This window comes from Tupaia chinensis, unplaced genomic scaffold (genome assembly GCF_000334495.1).
Source record: "Tupaia chinensis unplaced genomic scaffold, TupChi_1.0 Scaffold148801_1, whole genome shotgun sequence".
NCBI lineage: Eukaryota > Metazoa > Chordata > Mammalia > Scandentia > Tupaiidae > Tupaia > Tupaia belangeri.
This window is the reverse complement of record NW_006208648.1, coordinates 221,306-232,865: the sequence shown is the minus strand read 5'-3', so window position 1 is coordinate 232,865 and position 11,560 is coordinate 221,306. Positions and strand designations below refer to the sequence as shown.

Below are 11,560 nucleotides of genomic sequence, written 5' to 3'. Positions count from 1 at the left end.
CTACTCCACAGCCCTGCAATATCCTTTCACTGGCCTCACAGTATTCTCGAATACAGATCATACTATAACTTAAAAATGTATGGTTAGAAGTAAGACTACAATGAACACCCCTAAAGACACCGTTTTTTCCTTTAGGTAAAGGTCTTTGAAGTGGAAGCGCTGGGTCTGAGGGTGTATAGTTACAGCCTCAATCTGTGATACCAGGCCACCCTTGGCACCAGCAAGGGACATAATGGTTACGTTGCTGAACTCCCAGTGTAGTCGACCCTGGACCGGGCAGCTTAGACTCATGCTGGGCATGTGTCCGTGCGTGCCCAAGATCCTGAGGAGAATGAAGGAGGGATTGCAGCATGGCCATCCCTCCTGGGGAGTGGTTTCTCACTTTCTGTCTCTGTCTTTCCAGTGCATATATCCTATATGTTTAAAAATACTCTACCTTTACACACAGTTTAGGGCTTCTAGCTAGAACAGAACAGACGATTCAGTGGCAAACTCTCAATCTTATTAGAAATTAGAAATCAATATAAATCTAACAAAGATACAAAGAAATCATCAGCTCAGCTCACATGAGACCTTTATTCCAAATCCGGTAACACATAGTTCACTAGTATAAAATAACTCAGAAATAAAAACTCAATCAAATGATCCCAAAGAAAAGAAAAAACCCTGCAATGATATAACCTTCCTAACTCCTTAAAAACTCAGACTGGGGACCAGCAGTTAGCGTAATGACTATGTCACTGGACTACCATGTAGAAAACTCAGACTGGGGACCAGCAGTTAGCGTAATGGCTATGTCACTGGACTACCATGTAGTCGACCGCGGTTCGCATCCCAGACCCGGTGGCTTAAAACTCATGCCGGGCTCGTGTGCGTGCGTGCCAAAGTCCCGAGAGGAGAATGGAGGAGAAGGGACTGCAGCGGGGCCATCCCCCCTGGGGGGTGACTTCTCACTTTCTGTCTCTCTGTCTCTGTCTGGTGAGTGGACACACTCTATAGCAAAAAAAAAAAACCTCTTAAAAAACTAACAAACAAGCAAAACCCTCAGACTGAGCACAGCACGTCTCTCCTCTTTCTTCTGAAGGAAGCAGGTCCACCTAGACCACTGGTCTCCCTGCACTCTGCACCCGGACCGCAAGCCTGGTCAGGACAACGGCTGAACGCTCCCTCTTCGTCCTTGGAAACACTTGCCTGTAATTGCCCAGTTTGACCCACACGATCTGCTTGTAATGCAGTTTCTTCCCAGCCCTGCAGTCGTTACAGTTCCAGCAGCCGTCTGGCATTTCTATGCCTAGGCATTCCGGGTGGAAGGACGCTGGGCATGATTCACAGCAGAGCAACCGGCCACCTTGAAACAAACAAACAGTCTTAATAACTGAGAGAAAGGAAAGAGAAGAAGAAAGAAAATGACAGTTCTCTTTTAAGCGCACTGAATCTAATTCAAACAGAAGAAAAACAACAAAGGGATTTGAGCTACAGTGATGGATTAAAATAGAAAGCAAACAAACACACACAGCTACTTTTCACGGCTTTGGTGGCCAGAAACTCAGAGCTTTGGAGCAACACCCAAAGTGTCACTGTGCTCTGCTCCAGAAACCGGGGGCTGCTGGGGGATCTGTTTAGCACCTCAACTCTTAACGTAGGACGGAGTAAACACAAACAAATTTCTGGACTGCTAAGATGTGAGGGAAGGCTCTTCAAAGAAATAGTAGCAATTTTCTTTTCTCCTTTAGAGGTAAGAAGGCGACAGTCACCCTTGTATTTTAATCCAGCGCCACGGCCAACTAAATCCCTTCACAGTATAAGTAACAAGAATGAAAACAGTGGACAGGTTGGTAAGGACTTTTTTCCCCCCATAAAAGAGCATTAAAAAAAATCCAAAAGAATCTAGATTCTAAAATCGGTCACTCTATCATTACCTTTTCGGTGAAAATAAAGTCAAATCGGCTATAGAGCAGTGGCTTGTGGGGTCTCGTCACCAGGAGCCCCTTCCTCTTCCTCATAGAACCCATGTTGCCAAATATTTTATCAACAACGACAACAAAAATCTGTATTTTAAAGTAATGATTTCTCCTATTTTTCATAACCAAAGAAATGATAAAAGTGGCAGTCAGATTTTGGTCTAATACAAACCTAGTATTATCATGTTCAGTTGTTAAGACCATGGTCAAATATAAGCTCACAGTCTTATTTTGAATGAACATGCGATTCTTAGATTCTCAGTAATGGTTGATGAATTTTGTCTCCTGAAGGGTCTCCAGACCTCGTGCTGAGAACTGCTGTATAGCATCAACCGGGCCAAGTGCCCATGCAAGGAGAGCCCTCCAGGCCACACCCAGACTGTCTCCTTTCAGATACACAAACCAGTCTCTGGATTGAGACCAAAACAAATTTTGGCAAAGAAAATATGTTTAAATGCAGAGAAATAAGGGTTTTTCAGGGGCTGGGAGGGTTAGGCATTTCAGATATGTATCTTAACAACTGACAGGGAAGGTTGTTAACCACTGAAGATAAAATATAAAAAAGATATTCATTGTAAAAAAAAATCATCTTCTCATAATAACTCACGAGTATACTGAGATCTAAAGTCTCATAAGCAAACGGTTCGGAGCCCTCTAGACAATTTTACCAAAGTCTGTGCTCCGACCTGTGAGGGTGGCTATTAATTCTCCAGAAAATCTTGTCTTCTTAGAGACCTTCCAACTTCTAACTGGTTAATATAAAAACAAAAAGAAAAATCTAAATACAACCAGTGATGAATTAAATGACTATATTTCCTCTGCTTAAAAGCTTTTACTTGAATTGTCACGATTTTTTCCGAATCTCTGCAGATTTCAGCATGAATGAATTGGTTCCATTCTCCGACCTAGAGGTCGGCTGCCCGAGTGCTCTAAACCTAGGTAGGGAATTGCGCTACGAGTTTAATGTCAAGTGAGAGGGTTGCTTCATCGAGCAGGATGGCAACAGGGAGAATGGGCTTTGCAAAGAGCTTTGGAGGAGGTGTGGTTATTAGCACTGACGTGCAGAAGTCAGGCTGGTCATTTCCAACATTGTGAAACAGCACTTCATATAAAGTCTTATTTCAGAGGAAATACAGAGCCAGAGTCATCCAGTGAAAATCGTCATGATAAAGATGTTAAAAATACACAAGGGAGAAAGAAAAAATAAAAATACAAAATGATGCACCTGGTGCTATGCAAGAAAACTGCTTTAGGATGCAAGAGAAGTGAGATGGTTCAAGCTAAGCAAACAGAGGGCTCAAAATAATTTCAATTTATGTCGAGGTTAATACCGAGTACTGAAAACAGAGTAAACAATAACTGAATTAATCGACTTTTAGAAAGGTGCCAGCAGGGAGAGAAGGCATTTCCTAAAATGCTCCAGCCTTGGGACTCACCTTGTGGCACTAAGGAGTAAGTCAGACCTACGTCCACCCTCGATTCGGAAGCAGGTGGTGCCACAAATGAGGTGCTAAGACTGACTTCCGAGGAACATAGACAAACGACAAAAAAAGCCAATACTCCTTCCAATACTTGTTTATAGCTTCTGATCCACTTGCCTTGTTATACTGTCTCAGGCACGGGCTGCCACTTCAGATGTCTGACAAGAACTACGATGTATCAAACGGGCAGCACAAAGGAGGAGGGGGAGGCCCGCTTCGAATACTCGTAGTGCGTGCGTATGGGATACATGGCTGAGCGGATTCTTCTCTAAAGGTTCTGAACCTAGGCCCTGGCTCATATAGGAATGCATACTGGGAAAGGCCTTCACTTCCGGAGCTCACTGAGTTTCCCCACTGCAATAATAATTAACTCGCCAAATAATACATTTTGGTTAAAGTCACTCTTTACTTTGGTTACAAGTAGACCATGGATGCTAAACACAAGATCTGGTTAACCGGGAGACTAGAACTCTGCTGTCGGCTCCTGGTCCTCCGCCCGGCTGCCCTCCAGCGTCCAGGACTCTTCCCACACTGGCTCCGAAGGGAAGGCAACTAGTGGTCACAGCCTCTGAATGGCACGGTCAGGAAACACAGTGACAGAGCGTGGACTGCAGCCCGCGTCTGAAGTCCCATCGCCTTGTTTCTTTCTCTCGGTGACTGGTGCTGTTATTTAGCTGCGAGTTAGTAACAAGTCACGGTACCTGTGCTATTCTCTGCTGCTATTCTACAAGGATGGCTCTGCATCAGGAATAGAGAAAGAACCCTTAGGATGCTCCTCCCTACGAACAAATCCTAGTCAGGGTTAGTCACTGCACATACAGAATGGATGAAAATTTATCCTAGGCAAAAAGTAAAAATTTGTAATGATGGAATTATTTTAAGCCCTTTTTAATAGTTTTGCAGCCGTATGTAGACACAGTCACAACCACCAAGGCAGAAGTTACCGAAAGCAACAGACGGTGCTCGACAGGCATACATCGCCCCCCTTCGTCGAAAGAGAAAGAAAAGGAAATGCAAAAATAAAAGCAAGAGACAAACTATTTTGGTTATTACCTTTCTCACATTTCTTTTTGGAAGCTGACGAAGAAGGAATCATAGGTAATTTCATCAACTCAGCACGATTTGACTCGTTCAGTAGGTAGTGGGACTTATAGGCATATGAACTGAACATGGGGTCTGAATGGTCCTGAACTATCAGCCCTATACGGAGCAAACAGAGAGAGAGGAGCTGCAGTGAAACTACCCATGATTCCGTGAGAAAACAACAAACCCACACCTTTGCGCATGTGCTCTACCGCTGGGGGGCGGGAGGACGTGAAGACAAAGTCTGACGGAGGGCCTCTCCAGTCAGCAGAGGGAGTCTGGGCCACTCAGCGCCTCGCCCCACTACGACACCTGCACGGCAGAAGCAAGCTCCACGTAACCGGAAGATGTAGACAGCATTTGATGCTGCACTACGAACCCTCAGGAAGCACAGTGACAGTCCTTGACGGCTAAGAGTCCTATGATGGCAACACTGGCACAGAGGGACAGGGCCCGTCATCAGCTGGAAGTGGTCCTGTTTACAGAACACGGTAGACCCTGGTCTCCCTTCCACAGTTCAAGTCGCACTAAGGCAGAACTGAACCTCTCCTTTTCTCCATTCGTATTTGGAGCTACACTCAGATTCTAGCTTTCTCTGCCAGACAATAAAGCGTTTTCTCTATCAATATGGTGCATGATTGTAAAGGAGTCGTAGTTCTTCAAGCTTTACGGAGGTAGCGAACCCATTGTACTTTCTTCCTGCTCCATGTAGAGTGAATACCAACAGAAGGGTTTATAAGAACAATCGCTTTGTTCCGCCAGTACAGTTCTCCTGTTTGGAGGAAAACACAAGACCTCCTCTAAGCCACCTGCCACTTGGCCTTCTCTTTAACTTCCCAGCCCCTCCATGCCCAGACACTCAGCCTGAGCGGGACCGAGGGGAATCTCTGTGTCTGCACCTGCAGAGCTGATCACGACCTCGGACTTCCCGCTACATCGTGACAGCAGTTGGGTTCATCCAGGGAGCACTTCGTGGGGAGGGAGGAGAGCGGACTTTGAAAGCGTTCCTAGTTACTTTTCCTGGGGTGTTATCTTTCTTTGACACTACTCAACACTGAGGTGGACTCAAGATCTAATTCTGACCCAGGTGACCGTACGGAGCTTGGAACTGCTCGGACCGTGTGACTCTTCACTTAACAGAGGGGCACAGTGTATAGAAACACACGGGCACGGAAATAAGAAAGAGCAGATACAGATTGCTGGGCCTCCCCTTCACTTGAATGAGCTTAGGCAAATATTTTATGTGGGCTTCACCCGTATCGAATGGGGAAATAGGAAGCCAGCAGTGGAGTAGTGCTGAAAGTGCTAGATGCCACATGGCCAACTGCGGTTCAAGTCCCGGACCTGACAGCTTGAAACTCATGCCAGGTGCATGTGTGTGCATGTCCGAAATCCCGAGAGGAGCATGGAGCAGAAGGGATTGTGGCACGGCCATCCTCTCTGGGGGACTGATTTTTCGCTTTCTGTCTCTATCTTTTTAGCAAGCACACATGCCCTATAGCAAAAACCTCTCACAAAAAAAAAAAAAAAAAAGTTAAAAAAATTAAAAATTTTTAAAAATGGGGAAATGATTTCTTTGAGTGAAATAAAGTGCTCTTAAAATTACAATGAAAAGAAAACCCAATACCTTCCCCATTTACAATCACCACTACAAGAAAAGTGTAGACTATTAAGTAGTTCCTCTCTCAACAGCATCTGGATCCAAGGGGGTGCTGAAAATCCCCATGACCACGCTGACCACACTCAGGGTGCCCGAGCTCTCCGGCACTAAGTTAGCTGGAGGGGAGGCAGGCCATAGTTTCTCTAAACCTCCACACATTTCTAAAAATAGTTCCAGAAATGTCTGGAGAAATATTTAATGATTTTAAACATCTAATAGCCAAAACTAAAAGTCTTCTGTGCTGAAAATTTCTATATAAGGCAAGAGACAAGCAACATAAGCTTTTCCTAATAGCAAACATGAGTGATTAATATGTCTCTTTCTGGATGGACACATAGTACTCAGGCCTCTTTAAGCAAGTGTCCTCTAGGGATCAGTAGGTGGTGTAATGGTTATATCTCTAGACTTCCACATGGTTGACTGCAGTTCAAATCCTGGACCTGGAGGCTTGAAGCTCATGAAGGGTACGTGTGTGAATGCCCACAACCCCGAGAGGAGAATGGAGGAAAAGGGACTGTACCATGGCCAACCTCATGGGGAGGGTAATCTCTCACTCTCTTTCTCTCCAGCAAACGCATGTGCCGATAGCAAAAGTCTCTCTTAAAACATAAAGGAAGAGGGGCTCCCCACGTACTTGTGGAAGAACACATATTATTATCATGGTATATACACACTTTGCCAGGAAGTACTATGTGCTTGCAGGGGGCACAGGTGAGGGGAGGATACTCCCTGAGGGGGCGTGGCCACACTGCAACCCCTTCCCTTCCTCTGTCCTGTCTGGACTTTAGGCATGCATGCACACATGGCCAGGGCATTTTTTTCATGTGGGTGGGGCTGGGATTTGAACCATAGTTGACCATATGGGATCTGGTTTCCTTAACCACTAAGCCAAAAGGCTGGACCCACATATTATTAATGGCTGAAAGACTTCTGATGTAAACCTTCTCAAATCTCAGCATCTAATCTATTTAGAACAAGTTTTGGCCAAATGCTAGAAAGGAAAACAAAGATTTGTGTTTACTGAAAAATTTCACAGAAAAAAATTGGAATTAAATAATCTTTCTTGAGGTAGGCATTTAAATACAGTAAATCTTTCAGATAATTGCTGAACTGATTTAAGATATAAATGCCAACTCTATACTAAAGTTTTTCCCCAATTAACATTATTCCTAAGCTTTTAATCAAGGCATGTAAATTAACTTAAACAAAATGGCCAGAGATTCTATAAGTGAACCAGTTTCTGCCTGTCAAGATTGACTGAAAATACCTGTTTAGAAAGTCTCACAATAGAACCAGCAGTTAGTGTAATGGCTACGTCACTGGACTCCTATGTAGTTGCCGTGGTTCGAGTCCCGGACCCGGTGGCTTAAACCCACGCGAGGCGTGTGTGCGTGTGTGCCCAAGATCCCGAGAGGAGAATGGAGGAGAAGGGATTGTGGCATGGCCATCTCCCCTTGGGGGGGGGGTGATTTCTCACTTTCTGTCTCTCTGTCTCTGTCTTTCTGGTGAGCGCAAACGTCCTAAAGCAAAAACCTCTCCAAAAAAAGAAGAAGAAGAAAAAAAAGTCTCACAAGAGGCCAGCAGGAGGCGTGGAGGTTAAGGCACCAGGATCTCACATGGTAGATAACGTGGTTTGAGTCCTGGACCTCATGGCTCGAAAATTATGCTGGGGTGTGTGAGTGCATGCTCAAAATCTTGAGAGGAAACTGAAGGAGAAGGGACTGTGGTGTTGCCATCCTCCCGGGGGTGATTTCTTACTTTTCCTTTCTCTTTCTCTGATGAGTGTGTCCCCTATAACAAGTACTAAAAAACAAAAACAACCAAAGTCTCACAATTACTGAATGAAAAAGAGAAAAATAAACATCAGCTAATATACTGATGGTACTTGACTCAGAATATACCCCAAAGTAAGCCAACATGATTGTTAGAAACTTGGCATTTGGGACAGTAGATGGCATGGTGGTTAAGGTGCTGGTCTTCCACACGGCCAACCACAGTTCTAGTCCTCGACCAGGCAGCTTGAAACATACCAGGTGCATGTGGATGCGTGTCCAGGATCCTGAGAGGAGAATGCAGGATTAGGGGCTAAGGTGTGGCCATCCCTGCTGGGGGATAATTTCTCACTTTGTCTCTCGCTATCTCTCTCTGGCAAGTGCACGTGCCCTATGGCAAAATAAAACAAAACAAAACAACACTAAAAAGAAATAAAAACAAATAAACTTGGTATTTAAAATGTTGGCTAAGTTATTTACATTTACGTTCTTCTGCTAGTAAAAGTGTGTCCCTAGAAGTGGTAGAAGAGAAAGTGTGTAAAACTGAGACTCCATCACTGACTCTCATCTGTTTAAAAGCCTCTGAAGCTGGCATTCGAGCGGTAATTCAGTAATCCCGCCCTGTGACTGCCTTCTCAGGAGTGGGGAGTCTCGCCCTGTGACCGCCTTCTCAGGAGCGGGGAGTCCCACCCTGTGACCGCCTTCTCAGGAGCGGGGAGTCCCGCCCTGTGACTGCCTTCTCAGGAGTGGGGAGACGGGAAAGGCACTGGCGATGGCTTGCCACTTAGTACTTGTCTGTCTGACTCTTTCCTGCCACCTGCTTACAATGTGGCATGAAACCTCCTCCTCCCATGCCCGCCCCGTCTCAGAGCTGGGTGCAGCTGCAATTGCTCTAGCCCAGAGAGACACATGCTTCTCCTGCTCTGGAGGCAGGCGGCGCTGTGCTCCTGCAGTGTGGCAGACAGAAAGCGAGACCTACGACCGCCCTAGCTGGTTGCTACACAAGGACTACGTTTCCTCGTTGTTTGCCGCCTACCTCCTTCAAGTTATTTTTAGAAAATAAGAGCTACATAAACAAAACAATCTAAGATAGATTAGCTTAAAGCAATCTATGTTAGTTCAAAATAAGCCCTGTTAAAATCTAAACTCTATTAAAAATATTCTTATACTTTCACCAAATTAAAAAGGAACTGTCTTCTGGGGACCAGCAGTTAGCGTAATGGCTGTGTGGCTAGTCGACTGCGATTTGAGTCCCAGACCCGGTGGCTTGGACTCACACCGGACGCGTGTGCGTGTGTGCCCAGGATCCTGAAAAGAGAATGGAGAAGGGATTGCGGCGTGGCTATCCCCCCTGGGGGGTGATTTCTCACTTTCTGTCTTTCTGTCTCTCTCTGTCTGGCGAGCGCACGCGCCCTATAGCAAAAACCTCTCCAAAAAAAGAAAAAGAAAAAGAAAAAAGAAAAAAGAAAAAAGGAACTGTCTTCTAAAGCAAAACACAAAACACATCTTTGATGTAGTCCAAATATAATCTAACAGAGTGATATGCCTTAGAGCAAATATTTTACACTGAGGAGAGTTTAGAAGAGTTAATACTTATATTAAAAACAAAACAAGGGACCAGCAGTTGGCATAATAGCTATATCGCTAGACTCCCACGTAGCCGACCGCGGTTTGAATCCTGGACCAAGTGGCTTAAATTCACACCAGGCGTGTGTGTGTGCGTGCCCAAGATCCCGAGAGGAGAATGGAGGAGAAGGGATTGTGGCGTGGCCATTTCCCTTGGGGGGGGGTCATTTCTCGCTTTTTGTCTCTCTGTCTTTCTCTTTCTGGCGAGTGCACGCCTTATAGCAAAAACCATTAAAAAAAAAAAGTAAAACAAACAAAGAACAAAAACAAAACAAAATGGGGGCCAGTGGGTGGTGCAGTGGTTAAGGCACTGGACTCCCACATAGTCAATAGTGGCTCAAGTTCTGGACCTGGTGGCTTGAAACTCACACGGGACATGTGTGCATATGTGCCCCAAACCCTGAAAGACGAATGGAGAAGGGACTGTAGTGTGGCCACGCCTACTGAGGGGGGTTCTCACTGTCTCTCTGTGTCTCCAGTGAGTGCACATGCCCTATAACAAAAACTCTAAAAAAAAAGGAAAAAAATAACACCAAACAAAACAAAATAAAAATAACGTGTGGGGACATTAGTTGGTTTCTGTAATTCTTACTAAAGTACGAAAAAAGCTTTATAACAATATAGCTAAGTTGGGTCATATCTAACTGAAGAAGTCCTCATTTATATTTATCATGAACTTCAGCGACCCCTCAGGGACACGGTATAATTTCTAGCTGATCCATCTCCTGGCATACTTAAGTACCAGCAGCTGGCAAGTGAAAGCCTGCTTTGCCGGCTCTCAACCACATCACACATGCTGGCTTGGCTGTGTCCCACATGGCCTGCCTCAATGCCAGACCAAACGGTATGACAAAACACAACATAAACAACAGGAAATAAATGTGCTAATATAGCTCCCCAGAGCATCTTGATCAGCAGAAAGTCGGGTTAAAGAATATGACATGGAAGGATCTAGTTTGAAGAGCATTGTTTGCAGAACGCAATAGATTAATCTTTTGAGGTCCCATTTTGAAAAATTAGAAAATTATAATTCTAAGCTTTTTGTAAATTCCGATTTTAGTATAACTTTCAGAAGAATTACTACCACGATAGCTCATATACCTAACGTTACGAAAGGGACCAGTAACTGAAAACATTCGTCTCTCTTGGGGACAGATGCCGACAGTCTGTGCAGGGCGAAGGCTGTCCTAGCAGGCCTGAGTGCTCGTCCAGCTGAGACTGTTGTCAGGGGGAAAGGTGCTGATGAGCTCGGAACGGGAGAGAGGAAGAACTGCACTCACCTCTGGCACAAACGAAACAAAAGCCTACATTTACAGCAGAAGAAGAATTGCTGCTCCGTTTGGAGTGATTACTACAGACGAGCACGTAGGAGGACAGGAAGACGCTGCCGGCGGCGATGCAGGCGTCCCCGGAGTGATAGGCCACTGGACAGCGCAGACACCTCATCATGCGGCCTGCGGGCGAGGCGGGAGGGAGAGTTACAAGAGGGCACCAGCTGGGTGTACATGAGACTTCGGGGTGGACGGTCCCAGCTTCAGGAAGGTAAAGAGACCTTCTCGTCCCCAGCCTGGCTCTGCCCTTTCTGTGGTGGGTGGCTCTCCAATGCAAGCCTAGTACCCAGAAGTTGTCCAAAGAGAAAAGTTACTCCACTCTCAGTGAGACGGCGGCTTCTTTTTTCCTTTTTTTAAGAATTATTTTAACTTTTGGGACCAGCAGTTGGCATAATGGCTATGTCACTGGACTCCCATGTAGTCGACTGTGGTTCAAGTCCCAGACCCAGTGGTTTAAACTCATACCACGTACGTGTGCATGTATGCCTTAGTGGGGAATGGAGGAGAAGGGATTGTGGTGTGGCCATTCCCCCTGAGGGGGTGATTTATCTCTTTCTATCTCTCTGTCTATCTTTCTGGGGAGCACACGCACTCTATAGCAAAAACCTCTCCAAGAGAAGAAAAAAAAAAAAAAAAAAAGAAACCG

The 11,560-nt window shown here is 45.3% G+C and overlaps 1 protein-coding gene across 2 annotated transcripts in view; it reads right to left on the bottom strand.

Moving 5' to 3' along the window:
• The window catches only part of NSD3 (nuclear receptor binding SET domain protein 3), an 86,691-nt gene that overhangs the window by 16,017 nt on the left and 59,114 nt on the right, over positions 1–11,560 (bottom strand). For both annotated transcript variants that reach the window (XM_027769151.1, XM_027769150.1), the window contains 3 exons: positions 10,864–11,037; positions 4,496–4,642; positions 1,192–1,348 (listed from right to left, as the gene is read on the bottom strand). In XM_027769151.1, coding sequence (XP_027624952.1) covers positions 1,192–1,348; positions 4,496–4,642; positions 10,864–11,037 — 478 coding nt within the window. The remainder of the gene's footprint in view (positions 1–1,191; positions 1,349–4,495; positions 4,643–10,863; positions 11,038–11,560) is intronic.